At 40.0% G+C, this 25,759-nt stretch overlaps 1 protein-coding gene and 1 pseudogene across 2 annotated transcripts in view; one reads left to right on the top strand and one right to left on the bottom strand.

The window, feature by feature from the left end:
* The window catches only part of LOC149169147 (mitogen-activated protein kinase 4b-like), a 51,481-nt pseudogene extending 32,563 nt beyond the window's left edge, over window positions 1-18,918 (bottom strand). The window contains exons 1-2 of the transcript XR_016259778.1: window positions 18,503-18,918; window positions 17,395-17,524 (exon numbers count right to left, since the gene is read on the bottom strand). The product of XR_016259778.1 is annotated as a mitogen-activated protein kinase 4b-like (transcript). The remainder of the gene's footprint in view (window positions 1-17,394; window positions 17,525-18,502) is intronic.
* Window positions 18,919-20,616: 1,698 nt separating this feature from the next.
* LOC149169146 (uncharacterized) lies at window positions 20,617-25,431 on the top strand. Its single transcript, XM_089425096.1, has 3 exons — window positions 20,617-21,683; window positions 22,270-24,509; window positions 25,091-25,431. The coding sequence occupies exons 1-3, from the start codon at window positions 20,617-20,619 to the stop codon at window positions 25,429-25,431; spliced, it is 3,648 nt and encodes a 1,215-aa protein (XP_089281222.1).
* The last annotated feature ends 328 nt before the right edge of the window (window positions 25,432-25,759 follow it).

Raw genomic sequence — 25,759 nt, 5'->3', positions numbered from 1 at the left:
AGAACTTTGTAATCATTCAATGATGGAGAGTCGAGACCAAGCATACTACCCCTTATGCAAGGATTTTGGAAGGTGGCTTTTCACCCTTTATTTTGCAGATGTCTGCAATACTTTTGGACCACAGAACAGAATGCAATGCTTAATTTTCCAAAAAAATCACTCAGAAATGCAGAGTTTTATTGTTTTTTCAGTTTAAAGTTAATCTGTTAATTATGGAGGAGAATCTCTTGAATATGGAGGTCAAAGATGCTGTTGATTTCAAACATTACCTGAAGATTTGTGTTGGAGGTAACATCAGTCTTACACACTGCAGAGGAAGTGCCAGAGGGATGCATATGGAAAAGAAGACCGGTGGTTTAAAATACCTTTGACAAAGTTTTCTTCATATAAATAATCTGGTATTGACATATCCCTCTTTTGGATGATGGTGAAACACAGAGGTGGAGGGCATTGCACCTTCAAAATTTTGAGATGGCTACATTGCATTACAGACTTTACTTTAGCTATGATGTATTGAAGGAAGCAAAGGGGTCTGCAAACCCAGAGATTCTAGGATTCTCAACTTCCCATAAGGACACTTGCCACCAAAATTCATCCCCAAAAATGCTTGTGAAGGTGATGTGGAGCTGTAGCATGGACCATCATTGCTGGTCAATGAGGAACAAAGTACTCCAACAATATACAGTATTCATTATCCATGGTCCTGAAGGTTTAAACATGCAGGGCAAACCACTTCCAAAAGACTTGATATATGATCTAGCATGTGATCCAGTACATACATGGTAGCTGTGCAATTAGAATATGAGCAATTGCTATGTTTTTGTATGAAGGAATCCTCCATCAAATCATTAAGGGCCAGAGACTGCGGACTATGGCAAGATACTTACAAGAAGTTCTTGAAAAGACAAGATTGGAAGCATGTGTTTTGCCCACGGATCCCTTGACAACTGTTGTTTACCACCAGCTGATCATCCAAGCTTCAGTATTGGTTAATCACCAGAACTGTCAGTTATACAGGATTTACAATACAGGTTCTAAGGTATCCATGTCTGAGGGGTTTCAAGAGAAATTTTGGAAGGCTTAAGACACATCATGGATGTGTTATAGCATGGTCAGATTGCTGTTGATGCGCAGCTGGCCTGAAACCAGAAATTATATTATTGGCGAAGAAGTCCTATGAACTCCCTTGGAGAATTTAAAGAACATTATGAAGTGTATAAATCAAACGCTGAAAACCCTGATATTGGACAGAAGGGAAGAAGGAAATGGAGCAGTGAAGAAGATAATTGAACAATATCTCGTAATCAAAGGAATGAAGCTAGACATCACAATCATGAGGAAAACCCTTTTGCAGGAAATTAATAATTATAGCAGACGAGGAGACAACCAAGGCAATCAAATGAACCAAAGAGGGCTTCACATAAATCAGAGGCTGATGGACAAGATTCCCATTCCTAGGTTGGATGCCTGTAACAAAGCTACGAGGGCATGGAAGGCAAGTTGATGGCCAACCAAAATAACCAACTGGGACCAACCTGTGACCACGTTTTATCATAATTTTAAGGCTTGTAACCAAGAAGACTACTTCTTAGCCTCCAAGAACATGGAATGTCAAGGCCTAGTGGAATATTACTCGGAATTTCATCAAACCAGCTTGCTGGCAGAAAAAATTTCGCCCAAGCATGTGTATATCAATGGATTGAAGGTGTCCATTAAGGGGTATGTTAAGGCTTTGAAGCCTATTACCTTGGAGGAGGCCCTTCAACAGGCAGAGACCTATTCAGAAGTTAGCAATCAATTTACTGTTGAAATTTGGTACCGGAGGACAGGTGGTTCCCTTAGGCTTTGATCTTTGGCCTAGGGAAAAGTGTCCAAAAGAATTTAATTTTTCTCCTAAAGTAACTTTATAATTTTTATAAAGTTAAATCTAATTTAAAAGTGACTTTAAGTGATAAAGTTACTAAGTCTAATTTTAAAGTGGCTTTTATAAAGTCAATGAAAAATTAGAAAAGAAAAGTGACTTTGGAAATAAATGACTAAGTGGGTCTTTATTAAAGTGAGGTGAATTAAAAAATAAAAAGTGAGATTTAAATGAGCATTTAATCTCAGCCTTAGATCTCAATCTATTTCAGCAATTGGATTTAGGGATCACCCAAAAGCCACTTGGGATTAGATTAAAGGAAGAAAATGAGGAAAAGGTCATTCATTCTTTCATGAGCAGATTGGGAGAAGGAGAGCAAGAGAGATTTCTGAGCAGGGAGGAGAAGGAGACAGCAGCTTGGCACACATTCCAAGGCAGCAGTTGAGCAGATTTGTACAGCCGATTCAGCACACAGTGAAAGGCAGATTTTGGCACGATTTTTGAGGAGTGGTTTGCACAAAAATCAATGAGCAGTTTTCTGTTTTTTTGCACGCAAAACGAGGTCCGTACAGCAGCATTTAATGCTGAAAGTGGGCACGAAAATCGAGGAGGCCGTACAGCATTTATTGCTCTCCTGTTTGCTATAATTTCCAGTTTGCTGAGGCATGGGAAAAGAGATAAGTTGTAAATTTGCTTGCTGATTTTTTGCTGAATATTTCTCACTGTAAAAAGGCAATTTTCAGAAATAAAGAAGAGCTCTCAAACTGGTTTTCCCCAAGAGTTGTAGGGGGTTTTTCCAGGGTCACATTGACCAAAAATCTCAGTGTTTAAATGTGTTTTAATGGCTGTTTATTACTGCTGATTTTTATTTCTGCAATTCCCAGCATTCTGTAAAATTTCCAAAATTTGTGTTTTCAGCAATATTTATTTTTTCCAGCATGTTAAATGTATGGTTATGGGAAAGGGCATTTAACTATATGGGAGAAATAAGGAGAAACTGAAAACCGGGGTGGGAAAACAGAAATTGCTACATTTACAACTAGTTTAGCAGCAGAAGTTGACTCTAAATGTAATGAAAAACCCAACTCCTCTCTAATGTTAAATATTCGCCCATCAAAAGCCAAATTTTTGGGCCCTAATCTTCTTGATGATTTACATTCAAAAGGGCTCTACTGCACTTGCAGAGAAAACTGGTCCTTGGGGCAGACCCATGTTACTTGGGAGCGAGAGCGGGAGCGGGGAGCGGGAGCGGGAGCGGGAGCGAAAACGGGAGGGGGAGTGACCATTTTCAAAAGCTCCCAGTTTGGGAGCGAATCCGGGAGCGATTTTTTAAAAATATATATATTTTTTATATTTTTTAATTTTTGATACATATATGTCAACAAAAACATGTAGAATGATGAATTAGACATAAAAAACATAAAAAAACATAGATTGATCATTGAACCATATCACATCAATCATCTAGAAATTATAATCGTCATCAACCATGTCCACAAGTTAGTAAAATACATATTACAACTGCAACATATTGAGTCTTATAAATCATGATTCATCAAATTCAATATTAAAGTTTCAACTTCAAGCTTTCAGAATTGAAAATTCAATAACATTTATCATCATTGATCACCAAAGTTGTACTTGTAAGCTAAGTTTAACCATTACAAGAAGTAATATCGAAGATATTTCTAAGTCCTAACTTCTAACTGTTAACATGATATGAAATGTTAAAAACTTATAAAATGAAACATGAATAATGAGATGAAATGAAACAACTTTAGTCTTTCACAAAGCATCATATTCATAATTCACAATCATTACCAATGAGTTATAATTGCCAAGGCCCAACTTCAAACTTCATATTTTCATTGTCACAGAGATATAATGTTTACAAAAAATATCATAATGATATGAAAGAGTCAAGAGTCAAGAGTCAAGGACTCAAAACTCAACAGTTATGAAAACTAAAGTCTAATAGAAACTAAAAAAGACAAGTAAACTGTAAATCTACATGTGGCCCTTGCCACGAGAGTCTCCAGGAGTATAAGCAGGTCGTGGTGGTCTTCTAGGAGTCTCCCGCACGGACCGACGACCAGAACTAGAACCTCCACGCGAGAGTGTAGATGGAGGTGGCGACAGCAAAGGAACAAGACTCGGACCTCGAGCACTGCTACTGGATGGTGGAGGTGGAGGTGGAGGTGGCATGGCTGCTGCTTCATTTTCATCCCTTACAAGTTCCTCTTCTAGTTCTTCAATATGTACAATGCCATCCTCCAAATTGTCATCCTCTGGGTGATTGTCCCAAATTTTATATGTGGGATCCTCATTAGCCCGATCACAGTAATGACTCAACAACCTCAAGTTGTAGTGCACATAAACCAAGCTTTCTGCTCGGTTTTCATTGAGTCTGTTTCTTTTCACATTATGTATATAACTGTAGGTGCTCCAACACCTCTCTGCAGAAGAAGAATTTACAACCTATGAAAGAAGTTTTTTTGCCATTTTTGGCAGAAGTCTGTGGCCGCCATATGTTTCCCACCATGTGAGAGAATCAAATTTATCTTTGTCGTCCATTGCATGGAAGTTACCATACAAACCAGTGCCACTGAAGTATCTGCCTATTTCAAGGCGCACAGCTGCACATTCCTCCCTGTCAGGTACCAACTTTTCTAATGCTTCCAGATATCCTTTAGTTACCTCTTGATCTAAATGGGGTTTGGTCCTAACCCCACCCCCTGCTGCAGGTTGGCCCAACCAAGATGTAGAGTAGTATTTTGGCGTAAGGATATACGCCAAGCAATGTAGTGGAAGGTTAAGCCTATTCCACCGTTCACACACACAATCATGAATCAGTTTGTACAAGTTGGGATCTCTATTATGAACAATGTCTTTTATTTCCCCCAACATGGTATCCATTTGCTCATACACCTCGCCAATCACTGGTTTGTCTGTATCTGCAAACCGAATCATGTGATAAATTGGCTTGGTGAAATCCAATACCTGCCTCACAGTTGTCCAAAACTGCCCATCAAGAGCGGCCTCCTCCACCATTTCAAAACCTGCCATGTCAGCTACATTTGTAGCCCTTTCCTTTAACACCTGCCAATGTGGACTTGATACCACGCTAGCTAATGCCTCTCTTACCTTCAAAAGGCGCCTGAAGGTGAGGTAATAGCTACCAAATCTAGTCCTCGCAATCTTCAGCAACTCCAATCTCGAGTGACTGCGGAAAAGGCCATGGGTATTGCTATGATTTGTAATAAATTTTATCATTTGTTTTCCTTTCTTGTACAAATTACCAATCCATTGGTATTGTTCATTTTTGTTTTTGACAATATCATGCAACAAAAGGTTCAATGTGTGAACCAAACATCCAGACCAAAATATGTTCGGGTATTTATCCTCAATAATTGCTCCCGCTGCCTTACAATTAGGAGCATTATCAGTGATGACTTGGATGACATTGTATGGACCAATACGCTCAATTGTTTCAAGTAATGCTTCTGCAATGTTGATGGCGGTTTTGAACTTGTCTGAGTAATCATGTGCAGCTAGAAAGATGGGACCACTAACAGACACAGCAAGAACACTTATCAATGGCTTGCCTTTTACATTTGTCCATCCATCAGATACAATGGACACCCCATTGTCAGTCCAAGAACTTGTCATTTTATTCAAAGAATGTGATATTTTTGCTTTTTCATGATCAAGGCCAACAATTCTTGCCTTGTCATACCCAGGGCTCTTGTATCCTTTAGGAGCATCATTTATGGCAGAAACCATTTCGTGCCAATAAGGTGAGCGTAGAACATTGAATGGTATCCCACATGCATAGAGAAACCTGTAAACTTTTGAATCCACATCATTCCTACACCCCTCATCAAGGAAATCTGATATGGTTCTACGCCTTAAAGATGATGACCCTGTGCCTCCATGTCCATATCCACTGCCTTGGGAGGATGTTGAAGGAGTTCTTTGTGATTGTGAGCTTGGTTCAAAGAAACCCCTTGATTTTTTTGTTCTGTATTGGGCTTCCTCCTCTTCCCTTATGTATTTGGCTCTATCTGCTGTTGACACCGCGGCACAAGTTTTGATTCCTATTTGTTTCTCTCCATCCCATGGCCTTTTCCCGCAGAGGTGTCTTCTAGCACGGGTGTATGAACCTGTGTAATCAGTGTTGCAATGGGGGCAATGAAATTTAGTGGTTCCAACCCCTCTCCCTGTTTCAGCCCTGTGAACATATTTCCACAATGGAGTTTGGTCTTGTTTAGTTTTTTGAGGGTCATGTTCACCCTCCTCCACCTCCTCCTCATCGGGGTTTTCACCCATTTGACTTTCTTCGGCTTCTTCACCCCCCTCTTCAGTTTGGGGCCCCCTCCGTTTCCTACTCTCCAGCACCATAATAACCATAAAAGGGACCAGGAAGAGGAAAATGCCAATAAATATCGCCAGGTCCATGGTGTTTGATGTTTGTATGGTTTTGATTCTTGAATCTGCAAATTAATTTAATTTATTGGGATTAATTAATTTAATTTATTAATTTAATTTAAATACATGATCTTTAAACTCAAACAACTAAATTAAATTAACTAAATTAACTACCTAACCAGCTAAACTAACTAAATTACTAAGTTACTTACCTCTGCAGGCTTGCTCCTCGCTCCTTGGCACTTGCTCCTCGCTCCTCAGCACTTGCTCTTCACTCCTTTGCTCTTGCTCCAGCTCCAAACTCAAGCTCAATGAAGTTATAATGAATTTTTTTTGGCCCATTGGGCTTATAAAACTAAAAAAAAATTCTAAATTTTTTTGTTTTTTCGGGTCCGGCGGATTTTTTTCCGCCGAACCGCTCCCGGCCCGGCTCGAGTCGCTCACGCGATTTTTAATGTCCGGGAGCGATCAGGGAGAGATCGCTCTCGGGCATTAAAAATCGCTCCGGGAGCGCCGGAGCGATCGCTCCCTGCGTCACTCCCTAACAGACCAGGGAGCGCAAATTTTTTTAAGGGAGCACGCTCCCGAGCCGCTCCCACCCGGAGCACGCTTCGGGAGCGGATTCGAGGGGGGGGGCGCTCCCCCGCAACACTGGGGCAGACAGAAATGCAAAGGCATCCAAATAGATTCATATGATTGAGATTGTTAATGAAAAAGAAAATGAAGCAGTTGACAGCAATCAAGAGGAATTAACAGCCATGGAAGAGAATATTGTGGATGAAGAAGACCAGGAAAAACACCATCTCTCTGGCTGCCATGTTTGGAATTACTCATGTTGAAATTATGATGTTCTATGTTGTTACAATCACTTAAATCCATAACCTTTTTATGCTACAAAATAAGTTAAGTAATTGTAGATAGAACATAAATGATATAAACCATATGCACAATGGAAGACAACCAAGAACTCAATGGGATGCAGAGAAGTTAAGTCAATGATCAGGGCAAAACCCACAAGGGAAAAACCCAACCAGATTCTTCTTCTATTAGAAATCAATTTTTCAGCAAAGATACAAAGTAAAATGAGAGAATGAAGAATTTCACCCAAATCTGAAAAAGATCTCTGATAGCAGTAACTGATGCAAACACTGAATCACTTTGGCTCTCCAAGATTTGTTCTTGCTCTTCAAGACTCTCTCTCTCTCTCTTTCTAGACTCTCAAACTCTCTTTTCCTCAAGTTTGAATTCTCCTTTCACAAGCACAAGTAAGTGTATCAAGTGAGGATGAGAGGCACAAACATATATGAAAAGCAAGAAGGTTGAATTCACGAGGGAACAACTCCTATGCCTTCCAGAGGAGTTACATATGCCAAAATAGGAGTGTAACTTATGCCCTAAAGGAGAGGAGCGTAACTTATGCATTTAGAAGAGAAGTGTAACTTATGCATTAAAGAGGTGTAAGAGGAATCTTTTTATGACGAGTCATTATAGTGTGTAAGAGATTGTAAAAGGTGCATAAGAGCATTAAAGAAAGAGATGAACGAATCCATTAAAAGAGAGAGAGTAACATATGCATTCATTAAGAGGAGTTACATATGACACGATTGAGAGACTTGAATTTCCTTTTAATAATAATATAATAATATCATAAAGAGGATAATAGTAATAATAATAACAATATTGATGATTAAGTTAAAAATTAAATAATTGAGATTGATTGAGGACAAGTGATTTTCCATCATATACATGATTACGAATTAATGGAAGGTGATTTACTATTTTGGAAAAGTCATGATTGCAAATATAGACATGACTTTCTATTTTTAGAAAGTCGCTTTAGAAATGTCAGAAATGAAATTTTATTCAAGGAAATTCATCCCATAGCTGCCAATTTTCAACAACTCAATACCATGCTGAGGGGAAAAAAAAAAAAGTGAAGGGTATAGCTGTAGTGACCCCCATTGATTCAGGCAACACTCGTAACTTCATAGAGGCAAAATTGGTGACATCCATGGGCATAAAAGTTGACCCATTACAAAATTTCCAAGTATCAGTGGGCAATGAAAGTATGAAGCGCAAAGAGATGAACAAAAGGGATGAACTTGCAGTTAGACAGCTATTAGTTAAGCTTTGACTTTTATGTTGTGGCTTTAATAGGGGCAGATATGGTCATAGGAGCTCAATGAGTAAAGACCCTGGATGAATTCTGCATGAATCTGAGGGATCCATCACTAATATTTGACGCAGGGCAGCAGCTTATTATAAACTGATTTCAGCAAACAAAATGTCCAAACAGTTTGCTAAGAACAAACTATGTTTCATTTTCAACTGTAATTCCTTGAAGGCCTTGGATGGTAAGTTTAAGATTCAGCAAACAGAAATAGAAAAAGAAATGCAACAGAGGATTGATGTTAATTTTAGGTATGTTCTATGCTTAGAGCAATTTATTTCAATTTTCACAGCTAGCTCAATATCTTTTCAAGATTAGCAATCACATCGGCATTAAAGTAAACTGCAGATAGAACATAAACATAAATCGCAGAAGGCAAGCCAAGACAAGAGGACACAAGATGTGGCGCTAGCCAGGGACAAACCCCAATGTGGGGAAACCCTTGATCAATTCTTCTTATATGTTCTTCAATAGTTCAGCAGATGGAGATAGTACATATACATCAGAAATCAACACTTTGACATGACAAGATAAGAGATCAGACATCAAAGATCTTCACCATGAAGATAACACAATGCAACAGATGATAGGCCTGCAGCAACTCAACCAATTGCCCAGAATACTGAAGCTTTCTTTCTATAACACTCTTCCTCCTTTGTTGCTTCACTGATCATGTCAAGTCTGCCCATCGGGCAACTTGTGTAAGTCGAAAGGACTGAAGCATTTCATAGCAGACCTGGACACTGAATAGAGCACAAACACTGTGAGCTACAGCATTCTAAATCAACCCCACAGTCCATCTATTGACTGCAGCTTGCCTGCACATATTTACTCCAACGATACCCTGCCTTATAGGGTCTGAACGCAGCACTTAAGAAGGCCTCCAACTGTTGGCTATGGCCTGCGGCCTAGCCCAGCAGTTGACTGTAACCTTGTCCCTTCATACAATGATCCAATCAGCCTTCAAGCAGCAGCCTCATAGTTCCTCCTCATTGGATACTTTTGCCCAGCATATCATACCCAAACATGGCCCTGTTGTCACCTTCAGCAACAGCAGCTAGGTGACTGTGTAAGGCTTCTTTCTGAACAGCAACCAACTGTTAGTATTTCCTATGACCATCCTCCTAACGCCGTGGATCATCTCTAGCTGTGAAACAACAAGGGCTTCCTAGAACAGTCATCCTCAATTGCGGATTGAGGCCTTTAATGATAGCGTATTTAAGACACCTTATTACAGCGAACAAGGGCTTCTTTGTCACCCTTCACTGCGTATTAAGGTCACCTCTTCTTGACAGCGTTTAGGGCTTATGACTGTGCTTTGAAACAGCAGTTAGGGCATCTCCCTTTAGCCCTATGTTTAGATTTCTTCCTAAATGTTTGAGGGCTTCATTATGACAGTGTAATTCATCTCCCTTTTGCCTGCGGCCAGATCTCCTCACTGCACTTCCAGCGTATAGGACTCTTCTCCTAGAGTCTCCATTATGACAGCATATTAGAACCTTTAAGGATTGCGGATTAGGAGCTCCATAGACACCAGATCAAGGTTCTCTTCTTGCTGCGTTTGAGGGTCTCTTGAGACAGCAAATTAGGGTCCCTTCATGACCTGCGGCTAGGGCATTTGGGACAGCATATGAGGGCTTTACCTTCAGCTGTGTGAAGGCCTCTTTTACTGCGGCTAGGGCTCCCTCTAGGATTCCTTAGATTTGCGTTGAAGCTCCCTTAGACTAGAGAGCCTTTCCTTGGCTGCGTTGAGGGCTTACACTTCACTGCCCTTCTTGACTGCGGCTAGGGCATGTCCAAGACTTCTCCTTTAGGGCTGCGTAGAAGTCATCTCCTCTAGACCTCCCCTTCCACCAAAAACCCAAACAAGTGGAGAGTGAGATCACAAGAGATGAGTATTAAATGACTTGAAGACCTCTCCTATTTATACTAAAACGTTGAGCACAAGTGGGGTTTATTTGGTTGCTGGGCTGCATAGAAGGCATCTCCTCTAGACCTCCCCTTCCACCAAAAACCCAAACAAGTGGAGAGTGAGATCACATGAGATGAGTATTAAATGACTTGAAGACCTCTCCTATTTATACTAAAACGTTGAGCACAAGTGGGGTTTATTTGGTTGTTGGCTGACCTTGACGAATTGTCCCATAACACTAATAAATTCATATCTCCATGAATACTTATCGGAATCAGATGATCTTTAGATCAATCCTACACCTCTCGATGAGAGGGATCCAAGAAAAAAATCAGCTGCCATTAATAAGATGACCCACATGGAGTTTGGCCCTAGTTGCCAATTTTAACACTCCCTCTCAACTAGGGAGAACTCCATCAGCTGATCCATATGTCTGATTGTATTATCTCTGCTATCAGTACCTTGCACTGCTCTGCTCTGCTCTGCTGAACTCTGCTCTGTTGAGCTCTGCTCTGCTGAACCATGAAGAAGAAGAATTGAGAAAGAATGTCTCATACCATTCTATATTGACCCGAAGTCAGTTTCATATGAGGAGAGTGTGTCATGCCACTCTTACTGACCCGAAGTCAGTTCCGTTTATCCCAGATCAATATCACAAGAGAGTGTCTCAAACCACTCATACTGATCCCAGATCAATGGAGGTCATCCTAGCATGAGGAGTACGGTAGATACAACAATGTGTCCATCGATAGTACTACTAATGGTCCCTAACCCCATTTCCCTACTCATTGATCAGATGAGAGGTACTTCCCATGAGTCTCAGACTGCATGGGTAGGATGCCTCGACAGGAGAACTAATCATTCTGTCCTACAGGAGAACTAATCATCCTGGCTCACACGAGAACAAATCATCCTGTCCCAAAGTCGCTCGGGGTATCACAAGGAAAGGTTGAGCTATTCAACCTGTACACAGCGCACCATTAGGGGAGGGGTGAGTCGCCCTATGGTCGTGTGCTGCTCCAATAATTACTCCAAGCCCCCCAGAGCTCCTAGAGCTCAATGCATGCAACATGCAGGACCCTTATACGAAGGTCTCTCAACGACTCCAAGTCGTTCAGGAAAGTCACAGATTTGACCTTTCCCCAAGGCTTTGACAAAATGTCTGCAACCTGTACATCAGTCTCAATGCGATGGAGCCTCCTCGCTCATCGACTTACCATATCCCAGATAAGGTAGTATCTGATGTCTATATGCTGGAGCAATCATCGAATACGGGATTCCTCAACAATCGAATCCCCCCTTGGTTGTCACAGAGGATCACGGTGGTATTCATCATGTGTAAAAACAGCTCACTGAAGAGCTTCCACAACCAAGTAGCTTCATACGAGATCATACTCGTGGCTATGTATTTGGTCTCGGTGGTGCTTCTAGCAACCAACTTCTGCTTCCTGCTCATCCATGATATCGAAGCAGAACCCAAAAAGAACCCGCACTAGGAAGTGCTCTAATGATCCTCCACACTGCTAGCCTAGTCAGCATTCGAATAATCATGCAGCTTCATATTTTAGGCAGTGTATCTCAATCCATGAGAGATTGTGCCCCGAAGATATCTCAGAAGATTCTCGGGACCAATTCAGTGAGGCTCAACCAAATATGAGCTCACCATGCTAGCTGCAAAACATATATCCGAACGGAAGTTCACCAAGAACATCAATGCAAATGAGTTTATGAAACTCAGAGGCATGTCCCAAATCTAGTCCAGCATCACCATCATATAACTTCTGAAAGTTAAGATCCTCAAGGTAGTCACAGGCTTGTAGTTTACCATTCCATATCCGAAATCCAACTCCCTCTTACTTCTGCAAGTGAGAGGGTTTGCACCTGCCAGAAATAGGTCGTTCTCAGAAGGTGTTGGTATGAGAGGTCTATCATCCATAACCTTCAAACAATGGTTTGGATCGGCTTCACTCTTAGTGAATCTCAACTTCATCTGACAGCTATCAATCCTCTCATATCAAACCCGAGGTGATTTGCTTCAAGCCATAGAGGGCTTTCTTCCACCTGCACACATGAGATTCCTGATCATGAATCTCAAACCTCCTCGGGTTGTTCCAAACCTGTGGACCTGCTATATGAGGGGAATGGTCCCCTTGTAAGATTTTCCTTCGGTACATCTCAAACATGTACCTTCATGCTCCTTTTGAATTCAGGCATCTTTGTCATCATCTGACTCACAGACCTCCGGTGCTATGTGTCAACTGACATGGTCCCCAATGGACTTTCTGCAATTTGATACAAATTGCCAACCCTGAACCCACGAGTAAAAGCATCTTTGAAAATTCTATTTTCAAACACGTACCTTTCCATCGATGAATGCCACCCTGAAACCTTTGACTTCCATTGCCGAAATGGACACCAGGTTCTTCTTGCGATCAGGTACATAAAAGAGATTATGTAAATGAATCGAGTTACCCTCATTCAATTGAGGGGTAACACCCTTTCCGAGATAGGTGGCATCGGCTCCAAGTATGATCCCACGAATGTTTCCATCTCTACCAAATTAGAGAGAGAGCACCCTTCTATCCGATGGAGTGCCTTGAAGCACTAAAATCAATAAGCCAGATTCCCAAAGAATCTGAAGGAGAGGGCCAATACAAGATAACACTTCTTTATCTTCTCGGAAACAACGTTTGATTCTTCATACCTGGGGTTCCTTGCTTTCTCTGAAGAGTCGGTCGTTTCCTTGATGACCTGCACTGTCATTCCTCTGATCATTGAAGATGTCCCTGGAATGATTGTTATCATCATCAAGTGATGTGTCCCTGCCATTCGGACACTCCTTCGCATAATGGCAGAACTTATTTCAACCAAGGCATCTGCCTTTTCTTCCTCCCTTAGATCCAGACTTCCCATAGAAGTGATCTTCAGGTAGGCCATTAAAAACTTCCGCTGCACCATTCTGATAATATTCTTTGCTTCGACTTCACCCTTGGTGAATTAGAAAAGGGATGAGGAATCCATTGATCCTTTTGTCCTTTCCCAACTGCCTTCGATGATTGCTCTTCCACTCTTGCTTGGGCTTTGTCATCACCTCAGCTCTGATACCATGTTAATTTTAGGTATGTTCTATGTTTAGAGCAATTTATTTCAATTTTCACAGTTAGCTCAATATCTTTTCGAGATTAGCAATCACATCAGCATTAAAGTAAACTGCAAATAGAACATAAACATAAATCACAGAAGACAAGCCAAGCCAAGAGGACACAAGATGTGGCGCTAGCTAACGACAAACCCCAATGTGGGGAAACCCTTGATCAATTCTTCTTATATGTTCTTCAATAGTTCAGCAGAGAGATAGTACATATACATCAAAAGTCAACACTTTGACTTGACAAGATAAGAGATCAAACATCAGAGATCTTCACCATGAAGATAACACAATGCAATAGATGATAGGCCCAGAGCAACTCAACCAATTGCCCAGAACACTGAAGCTTTCTTTCTATAACGCTCTTCCTCCTTTGCTGCTTCAATGATCATGTCAAGTCTGCTCATCTGGCAACTTGTGTTAGTTGAAAGGACTGAAGCGTTTCGTAGCAGACCTGGAAACTGAATAGAGCACAAACACTGTGAGCTACAGCATTCTAAATCAACCCCGCAGTCCATCTATTGACTGCAGCTTCCCTGCACATATTTACTCCAACAATACCCTGCCTTATAGGGTCTGAACGCAACACTTAAGGAGGCCTCCAACGGTTGGCTATGGCCTGCGGCCTAGCCCAGCAGTTGACTGTAACCTTGTCCCTTCATACAATGATCCAATCAACCTTCAAGCAGCAGCCTCATAGTTCCTCCTCATTGGATACTTTTGCCCAGCATATCATACCCAAACATGGCCCTGTTGTCACCTTCAGCAACAGCAGCTAGGTGATTGTGTAAGGCTTCTTTTTGGACAGCAACCAACTGTTAGTATTGCCTATGACCATCCTCCTAAAGCTGCGATCACCTCTAGCTGTGAAACAGCAAGTAAGAGCTTCCTAGAACAGTCATCCTCAATTGCGAATTGCGGCCTTTAATGGTAGCGTATTTAAGACACCTTATTACAGCGAACAAGGGCTTCTTTGTCACCCTTCACTGCGTATTAAGGTCACCTCTTCTTGACAGCGTTTAGGGCTTATGACTGTGCTTTGAAACAGCAGTTAGGGCATCTCCCTTTAGCCCTACATTTAGATTTCTTCCTAACTGTTTGAGGGCTTCATTATGACAGCGTAATTCATCTCCATTTTGCCTGCGGCCAGATCTCCTTACTGCACTTCCAGCATATAGGACTCTTCTCCTAGGGTCTCCATTATGACAGCGTATTAGAACCTTTAAGGATTGCGGATTAGGAGCTCCATAGACACCAGATCAAGGTTCTCTTCTTGCTGCATTTGAGGGTCTCTTGAGACAGCAAATTAGGGTCCCTTCATGACCTGCCGCTAGGGCATTTGGGACAGCATATTAGGGCTTTACCTTCAACTGTGTGAAGGCCTCCTTTACTGTGGCTAGGGCTCCCTCTAGGATTCCTTAGATTTGCGTTGAAGCTCCTTTAGACTAGAGAGTCTTTCCTTGGCTGCGTTGAGGGCTTACACTTCACTGCCCTTCTTGACTGCAGCTAGGGCATGTCCAAGACTTCTCCTTTAGGGCTGCATAGAAGGCATCTCCTGTAAACCTCCCCTTCCACCAAAAACCCAAACAAGTGGAGAGTGAGATCACAGGAGATGAGTATTAAATGACTTGAAGACCTCTCCTATTTATACTAAAATGTTGAGCACAAGTGGGGTTTATTTGGTTGCTGGCCGACCTTGACGAATTGTCCCATAACACTAATAAATTCATATCTCCATGAATACTTATTGGAATCGGATGATCTTTAGATCAATCCTACACCTCTCGATGAGAGGGATCCAAGAAAAATATCAGCTGCCATTAATAAGATGACCCACATGGAGTTTGGCCCTAGTTGCCAATTTTAACAATTGATGACTTTGCAGATGTATTGCAAGATCTGCCCTATGGACTGCCACCAGATAGAGGAAAGATCTACCACCATAAGAGGAAACATAAGAAGGCCCATATATCTTACAACACCCAACACGACAATTGTTTACGGATAAAGCAATTCAAGGAGAGAGGATTGTTACAATAATCAAGGATAAGGAGCACATAATTGCAGGTACTCAATCAGTCAGTTGTAAAAAAATATTACCCATCCATTAAGTCTGTCAGTCATACAGTCAGATTAATTATGTCAATCAGTTTGGCTAACAAATAAACGATTGACGAAAAGGGTCAATAAGCTCATCAGATAGATTACTTATGTCAATTAGTTTATTAACATCAGTCGTTCTTATTAAGGAAGAAGTGTGCTTTTGCAACAAAGAGGCTTCTGGGCTTTAGAAGGGAGGCTCTTTAGAACGTCTGTCATTGCTGGTAGTCTGGAAGAGACTATTTGGGCCATCAATATGACAGTGCTCTGCAGGGAACACTGGCAAGCCACTCTCTATTTGCCAATCAAGAAAAGAATACCAGAGGAGATCAAGCTAGTCATGATCAGGTGTTCCTTTTGCAAAACGTTCATCATATTTTTATAATAAACGATGGAAAGGGGTAGATGTAAAATCTTGGAGCTTCATGATGCATCTGCAAACTTGATGTGGCCATACGGCACCTCCCTCCCGTCCTTGAAGGCCACTGATTTGAACCGTTTGATGCTATGGTCACTCAGCATTTAGACAGCTTCTGTTATAATCTTGCCATTAAGTATGATACTTTAGTAGGATAGTAACCAAGCTAAAAGTTTCAATTTTGGTTATGCCCATTTTGTTGAGGGAAATTGTGGCAGATACTGTCGATCAAGTTTTGAGTATATGTGACCCTCAAACTCATTTGGAAGGTCCAAAATCTATTACTCCTCTGTCCTTTTATTTTGTGAATACACAGAAATATAAATATGCCTTTTACATTCTTTCCAATGAAATACACTTCATGGGGAAATCTGCTGGACACTTCCCCTCCCGTCCTTGAAGGCCACTGATTTGAACCATTTGATGCTACTATGGTCACTCAGCATTTAGACAGCTTCTGTTATAATCTTGCCATTAAGTATGATACTTTAGTAGGATAGTAACCAAGCTAAAATTTTAAATTTTGATTATGCCCATTTTATTGAGGGAAATTGTGGCAGATACTGTCAATCAAGTTTTGAGTATATGTGACCCTCAAACTCATTTGGAGGGTCCAAAATCTATTACTCCTCTGTCCTTATATTTTGTAAATACATAGAAATATAAATATGCCTTTTACATTCTTTCCCATGGGGAAATCTGCTGGGCACTTCCCCTCATTACAAGGATGGTACCCAAGGTAACCTGGATTCTACAGAAGCTTGAAATGTTATCAATGCAGGGCTCAATACCATTACAACAATATACTTGTTAAAAACTCAACATGTCACTTTCAGGAATTGAACCTAGGTGGGGAGGAGGACAACATTCCTCACAACCACTTGGGCTAGACCCTATTGACAAATATACCTTTTACTTACCATGCATGTGTAAGTATATACTATATATCATTCCAATGGATGTTTAGGAAGCAGTGCTACATTTCCATTGCTAGCAAACCACATCATTCAGTACATTTTATACCAGTAATAAAAGGATTATTCTTCTAATGGATAAAAACCAAGTTACAAAATAAATAACATGCACACAGGCAGTCAAATCACAAGTTTAACGAAAGGACTAAAGTAAAGGATTCCCTTTAAATCACATATTAGCAGAGGATGCACAAATTCAAATATACACATCTACAATTAGAAAATTGACAAACAACCATTTTTGTTCCTTTTTTTATGCTACTCTTTTTTGTAAAGTCCCATTCAATATAAAGATGCCCACATGCCCACCCCGAACGTTGAAACACACACAAACACTTAGAAACCAGAAAACCTTAAAGAATGGTATTGTGTAAAGAAAGTACATTTTCATGTTCCATATGGCATAGAAGCTTAATTTCGCGAAGAGTCCTCTTTGCATCAATTCTGTTATCAAAAGCATTGCCAATTTTCTTAATTGCAACTTCCTCATTTGTCTCCGAGTTCACTGCCGAGCTGTAAACGAAACCAACAAAATGAAGTTATATGAAAACAATGATAGTGACAAAATCAAGTTGTGCTTAAGCAAACTCTTTAAAAACTACAAAAGCTGCAATAAAATTGATCATGAGACACCATATTTTTATTAAGTAAACTTGTGTGAAGGATTGGCTGTTCGAGCGTCAGTGGTCCGCTAACCCTCTTATTAATGTGCGGCAGTCGTCACATATGCGTTTCTAACCATAACAATTACAGGGGGGAAGTTGCATAAACACAACAATTAGCAGTTGCAATGAAGATTATGCAAAGACGTTGTTAATGGAACGATGGAGCAAGTTTAAGATGAGTGTCACTTTATGTTAATAATCGCATATGATTACTTTAACTGTAATATAGACAGCAAGTAAATTAGTCGTGCTAGATGATTCAGGTGTAGAACTTAACCATACTTAATTCAATTGCCTGTGATCATAGTAATAAGACTTGCCGTAATAAGTCAAACGGCTTGCTTGCTCGACTTGCCGAAATTTATATGCTCACACAGCAATTCTTCAAGGATTCTTAAAAAAATAATATGAACTAATCGAATACATAATACTGTTCACCTACGTAGCTACTGCAAGCTTACCAAAAAAAAAAAAACCATAGTGGCATATGCCTAGCTAAAGATTTTGTTCTCCGTTCTAAGGAACAATGAAAACAGTTTTACCGTTCTTATCCAATATTCAACATATATTTACAGTACAGAAGCTTTGAACCCTAACATTAAGAAGGGAAAAAAAGACGAAGCAAGCAGTCGCGGGTTCAATTCACACCAAAATTGAGATAGGGTTTATTTTGCCACGATATGTCTAAGAAAGATCAGCATTAAATACGTGACCTCAAGTATCGGCAAACAGAAACAGAACAGGGATAAGCATTTAATTTCGGGAACTAAATAAAAAAACGAACCTTAAAAACAGCATCCGAGAATTGTACGGGGAGCTTACTTACCAGACAATGCCATATGCGCCGCGGCCGATAGGTCGTATGGGGGGGATGTACTTGGAGAAGACCTCGAAGAGGTTCCCAAAGATATTATACTGCACATACTGACCGCCATGGGTCAGAATTCCCTGTATGTGACCGTCTACTGCCGCAGCGCCCGTTTCCATGGCGCTGTCTTCTAATTCTGCATCCAAGAACCCCAAACCAGCAGAGGCTTGTTATTCCGCGAGATGCCCAAAGGATGCAGGGGCAGGTAGGATTCCGATCGCACACGGAATTGGTATTCAAAAGCTGACGACTGCTTCGTTGTGCTTTCTAACAGTCGAATGGCGAAAGATTTCAGTGGGAGCAGCCTCAACCTGCTCTTTGGCCTTTTGTGATGTTGTACTCTTCTTCCTTCTGCGACACTTTTTGAGTTTAGGGTGGAGGTAATAACAACACAATTTTTAAAAATAATAAATAAAAAGAAATAGACGTAAGAACAATGTGCTCTAATCATATTTTTAAATTTTCTAATTTTGATTTTCAGTAATAATACATAAAGAAATGGAGGTAAGAACAATGGGCTCTCACCATATTTTAAAATTTTCTTATATTTTTAGGAAATGTGTTAACAGTTAATTTAACTTATAATATTTGTTGAGGAAAGTTGTTAATAATTTAAGTTATTTGATAAGTGATTTTGGAAAACAAATATCATTTATAAAATAAATTGTTTAAACTTTAAATCGGAGCTACTTAATCTTCCTAAGTATTTTAAACTTTTCCACTTTAAATAAAATATAATGTTTGTACTTATTTAAATTAATTTAATTTCCACATTAAATAAATATAATATTAATATTTATTTAAATTAATTTAATTTGTCGATATGATATGTGTTTAGATTTTTTGATAATTTTAATTTCTATTAGGTATTTCCAGATAATTTAATTTGACTCGTAAAATGATCCGTTAAGTTGTTCACTTTTTATACTTATCTTAATAATTTAATGAGAAAAAAACAAATAAAGGAAATGAATTTTCAAAGGCAATATTTTCTTATTCAATTTAATTTATTGAATATGAATTAAATTGTTTTTGTCTTGTCATAACAACAGTTACATAGTAGTTAGTATTTTTGATTTAGCTTAAATATAGTTTAATTAAACTAAAAAAATAAAGATAAAGGTTTTATTAAAAATTAAAAAGGATAATTAATTAATATTGTTTATATATATATATATTATTAATTTTTTTATTGAGAAGGGTTTTAGGGATAATCACATCAAAATTTATTTTTGAACTAGCAAGTGTGGTTGATTGTCAGGGAATTTAATAAAATTAAAAATATGGAGAAAAAACTATAATTCTTGAAAATAGAAATAATAGAGAAAAAAAAAAACAAAACAAAAAAAATTAGTAACTAATAGAAATAGAAGTTACTAAAGAGCCCAGAATAAGACCTCAACCAATCACCATACAAATAAATAAATTTAAATAGTAATAATAAATAAGAAAAAATGAATTCCTAATGTTAAACTATGGATAGGTGGCGGAAATGTTTGTTCAAAGGCAAACTAATACATAGTCTAAACAAAATTGAATGCGTAATAATTCGATTTGTGCCATATCTGTTAAGTTTTTTTAGAGTCAAATCAACTTAGGGATGTGAATCAAGTTCCTTCACTTAAATTTATAATTTGATTTTTTTTTATATATGTTAAGGATTTTTTTAATGCAGTTATATATATAGAGAGAGGTCAAGTTTAATTTATAAATGAAATAGATTTTTTTACTAGAATTAGACAAAATAATTTCAAGAGAGAATGTGATTTTTTGTTATTTAAAATGCATTTTTAAATGCATAGATGGATTCAGCACCGTGAAAAACCCTCTAGGGCACTCAAATTCTACAGATTAGAAAACTTAATCTCAAGTTTTTAAAAATCTATGCTGGATTTTAGTTACAATTAACCTTACAATTAACCCCACACACAAAAAGGTAGTGAAAATATTATTTTGACAATTTTTTATTGAAAAAGGAAGATCAGTTTTTAAAAGTCACACACACACACACATATATATATATATATAATTTTACAGTGGTCAAATCCTTAAAAATCATTTCATCCACATATATGACTAATAAAGCCTATGAAGAAAAAGAAATCTCTTGGGACGATTTGAAGGGAAGCATAGAAGGGGAACAAAACAATAATCTCATAGTTGCAGGTGATTTCAATCTGATTCTTCACACCAATGAAAAAAGAGGAGGAACTTTCACTCCAGATCCCTCGAGAGGCCGTTTAGAAACCATCATTCAAGAGCACGATTTAGTTGACGTTATTCCCAAAAATCGTAAATACACCTGGAGCAATCGTAGGATCGACATTGGTAACATAATGGAAAGATTAGACAGATTTCTAATCAATATTGCTTTCCTCTCCTCTTTCTCAGCGGGATATGCTAATATTCTCAACACATCGGCTTCCGATCATTACCCCATTACTTTGACTCTGCAAAATCACTGCCCTCTTGGTCCCATCCCCTTTAAATACAGCCCTCTTTGGAATCGGATGCCAGCAGCTAGAGAAGTTGTCCAAACGACATGGAGCCAGCATGTCGAAGGCTCACCAAGCTTTATTTGGGAATCAAAGCTAAAAAGAGTCAAACAGGCACTAAAAGATTGGGCTAGGGACAGCTATCAGGAACCAGAAGAGAACAAAAAGAAAGTCAAAAGAGAGCTAGAAGATGTTCAGCTAAGAATAGAAGAACAAGGACTATCACAGCAAAACAAAGAGCATGAAAGTAACTTATATGCACAACTAAGCCATATTAACAGGGAGGAAGAAATAAAATGGCGCCTAAAATCTAGGCAACTATGGCTTCAAGCAGGAGATAAAAATACAACCTACTTCCACAAACAAGCTACTGTTAGAAAGCTCAGGAATACTGTAAGCATAATCATGGATAGTGAAGGAAATCAGTACAGCACTCAGGAAACCATAAAGAAAGCTGCCACTAAACATTACAGGGACCTACTAACTAAAAGTAAAGAGGCAGAAGATTATTCTGATTTGCTCCAGCATCTGCCCAAAGGAGTTACTAGAGAGATGAACAACAAGCTCAACAAAGAAATAGAGGAAGAGGAAGTCAAGGCAGCAATCTGGAGCTTGCATCCCGACAAGGCGCCAGGACCGGATGGGTTCCCCATCTGCTTCTTTAGGGAGTATTGGACTATGATAAAAAAGGACATGATAAAGATGATCCGTTGGGTGCTAAGAAAAGGAAAGTTAGGAGGATTCACTAACTCCACTTATCTTGCCCTCATACCCAAGGAAAACCGCCCCTCCTCCTTTTCTAGATTCCGACCCATTTCTTTATGTAACTCGTCCTATAAAATTATATCCAAAAGCTTAGCATCCAGGCTCAAACCTCTTCTTCCCTCCTTGATTTCTGAAAATCAAGGAGGTTTCCTTCCCAATAGGCATATCACCGACTCCATCCTCCTTGTCCAAGAAGCCATTCATTCAAGCTTATCTAAGAAAGAAAAAGGATTTGTCTTAAAGTTGGACCTAGCAAATGCCTTTGACAGAGTAAGACACTCCTTCCTTTTTGTTGTTTTAAACAGAATGGGCTTCGAGCCATCCTTCATCAACATGATTGTAGCTTGCATTTCTGGGCCCACTGATCAACGGGAGGCCTTGTGAAGCTTTCCAATCCTCTCGGGGGCTAAGACAGGGCTGCCCCCTATCTCCATACCTGTTCATTCTCATGGTTGAATCCTTTAGTCAAGCTTTAGATTACAATCGTAGAGTGGGGCTCATAACTGGCATCAAATTTGGGAATGGAGCAAAAAACATTAACCATTCTCAGTTTGCTGATGATACCTTGCTAATTGGGGGAGCATCCACCACAATAGCAAGGCGATTCAAGAAACTCCTTGACCAATTTATGGAGTATTCCGGAGGCAAGGTCAATCAGCTCAAAAGCTGCATCTATGGGTGGAATACTGCAAATCATGTTATACACAGCATTGCAAGCATATTCGGCATCACATGCAACCTGGAATGGACCCACTTCTCCTATTTAGGTATGCCTGTGAGTTTGGGGCCTTTGAAGGCCGAAACCTGGAATGGAATCATTTACAAGATTAAGAGGAAAGTGCAGCAATGGGGTACAATGTGGCTCAATCCAGCAGGCAGGCTTATTCTTCTTAAATCAGGTATCGCTTCACTCCCCATCTATCGCTTTTCTTTATATCAAGCCCCAACTATTTTTCATCATAAACTGGAAGTTACTCTTAGACATTTCCTCTGGCAAGGGGGGAAGACTGATAAGAACAAGTTCAATTTAGTTAGCTGGAAGCATGTAATCCAAACCCAAGACAGAGGCGGGCTTGGCATCAGATCACCAAAGCTCTTAAATCTGGCCTTTGGCACAAAAATTGTATGGAGATTAATAACAGGGCCTACACTGTGGTGGAAAAAGGTGTTGGAGATAAAATACTTGAGTTGTCCAAGACAACAACTCTTAGACACCAACATCCCTAACAGAGAATCCACAAAAATCTGGAGACTATGCAAGAAGGCTCTTCCATTTATGAAACAAAACATTTCGAAAGTCCCTGGCGGGGGAACCAGCATAAAGTTTGGAACAGACAAAATTCTGGGGCAGCAACCTCTGGTCACGAACGCAGAGGCCATTCCTGTTATAAATTGCCTTAACAATAGAGGACTATACCATTTGTCTCAAATCTCAAGATGGGATTCCCTCTCCCATGTTTGGATTGGCTGGAATTTTCCTGAGCTTCCCAATGCTTTAGAACCTAGCCTCAACTATCTGAAGATGCTCCTTCACAGTAAGGCTCCCATCCAAGAAGGCGAAATGGATGGTTTTCGATGGGATGCATCTGGAACAAGCTATACAGTTAAAGCCGGTCATCAATACCTCTGTAATAGCATCTATCAAATAAGCCTATGGAATCACTGGAAAATAGTATGGCGAACAGAGGCTCCTCCAAAAATAAAATTCTTCATCTGGCTCTTACTGAAAGGTAAAATACTAACAGCTGAAAATCTAAGAAGAAGAGGCATTATTGGCCCATCCAGATGCCCGAACTGTTGCAAATCAGAGGAAACGATGCACCATTTATTCATAGAATGTCCGGTTGTCGTTGGCTGTTGGGGGAAAATGGCCTCAATAGGAAATATAAATTGGGAACCCCAGCGCACTATAGCAGAGACAATATATAAATGGAGGAAAGACTGCCCCTGGAAAGAAAAAAGAAGTAGTTTGGTGAAGAGAGTATGGAACACCCTCCCACACACTCTACTTTGGCGCATCTGGCTAGCTCGAAACCATAAAGTCTTCCAGGATAAAGGCTCAAGCATACGTAAAATTTGCCACAAAGCTAAAACACTTGCACTGGAAACGATCTCAATTAACACCACCGGCAAGATTGATGCAGCAAATTATAGCACAGAGGAGCGAAACTTAATCAGTTACATCTTGGAGAACAATCCCAATGCTCAGGAAGCCCGCAGGAGGGAGGCTCAGACTAAAGGAGAAGCCAGCACTTGGAAACTGAGATTAAAAGAAGAAGAATTTGCTAACTGGATATGCAACTGTAACATCTTCCACTTATTTTTCGACGGGGCATCCAAGTCAAACCCGGGTCTAGCCGGAGCAGGAGGGCTGATCTGTAATGCCAATGGAGAATGTATTCTCCATTATGAATGGGGTCTCGGGAAGATCTCTAACAACAGAGCTGAAGCATTAGCTCTGTTCCAGGGCCTAATCCAGTTAAGCAAGCTAGGAATAAAAAAGGCGAAGGTATTCGGGGACTCCTCAGTTGTCATTCGCCTTATGGTGCATCAGCAGAACACACCAAACACTCTCCTTCAGCAAATAAACAGGCGCAACCAAATCCTTCATCAGGCAATGGAAGATATCCAATATTATCATATTCTCCGTAAATTGAATAAGAAGGCCGATGAGCGTGCCAACAGAGCATGTGAAAGATCTATCGGTATCCTGAGCTGTAACTCCAGCGAGTCCTTCCAACCCTTGCCATGATTCAGTCACATCCCCTTAGCGTCAAGCACTGCACCACTGACAGAATCGAGATGAATCATGAGATATGGACCGTCAGCAGGACAACTTATGGTATTAAGATTTGGGACAGATATGAAACTCGCAAAACACTCAAAGGCTTTGAAAGTTTCAACATCCCAGCCGGTAAACGTCTATTCGGACCCGATCCTCGAGTCTTTCAGGATTTTTTCCAGTCCTTTTTGCAGATTCACCATCTCCACAGCGTGATCGGCATGCTCTCTTCCCACCTTCTCTTTATGCAATCTTCTCCTATTTATTATCCCTCACATCTCCATCTTCATTGCTCTGTTCCTTGCTGCCTCCGAGAGCATCTGTTCTCTGAGGGCCTCTGTGTCTTGTCTTCTTCAACGACCTATTGCTCTTCCTTTAGAAATTGTTCCTACTCCATTTGCGTCAATCAGATTCTCTGGACAGCTCCTCCCCGCTCCCGTTTGACTATCTGCGCTCTCAAGAAAGCTCGTGTTCCTTCGTGTTCTGTTTTTTCTTCTATTGCAGGCGTTTTGGACCGCAAGAACCCTGAAGCAAGCATGGCTCGCTCCGAGGACTGCCTACACTGTGCGGACTTGCAAGCTGAACTAGAGGAAGTCAGGGCGCAACAGCGCATCTTAGAGAACCAGCTAAGGATCCTGGAGACCAGAATGGAAGATCAAAACCGCACCATCAATGACAAATACAGAGCAGAGATAGATCTTTTTCTGCATAGGGTTGCCTCTCTTCATGAGCAGTTTAGAAATCTGTCGAACCGATGTAGCCATGCTGAGGAATCCATAGCAATATTGCAGTATATGATGGACAAAAAGAATCAGGCAACACCTAGCTCTTCTAGTGCCAAATAGATAGAAACGGACTCAAATCCGGAGGAATCCACAGCAAGGCAAATAAGCCACATAGAAATAGATTAAAGATGTTATGCAAATGCAAATTTTGGTTATTTCAATATGTAATTTAGAGGTAAAATAAGCAGAAAAAGGATCAAGGAGAGATCCCATTTTGTAACTCCTTTGATCCAAATCACTAGAAGTATATATTGTACTCCAGGAGAACTGACTCCTCTTTTTTCAGTCATTAATATAGCAACCGACTTTGTTAAAAAAATAAAAAATAAAGCCTATGAAGACATACATATTACACCCCCTCTAGTTTTGAACCTATGATCTTTTAGGA

Source organism: Pinus tabuliformis, chromosome 4_2 (assembly GCF_031772625.1).
Source record: "Pinus tabuliformis cultivar Carrire ecotype Pingquan chromosome 4_2, CPIR1, whole genome shotgun sequence".
Classification (NCBI taxonomy): Eukaryota; Viridiplantae; Streptophyta; class Pinopsida; order Pinales; family Pinaceae; genus Pinus; species Pinus tabuliformis.
Note: the sequence above shows the minus strand (reverse complement) of the source record. Positions and strands in the feature narration are given on the sequence as shown.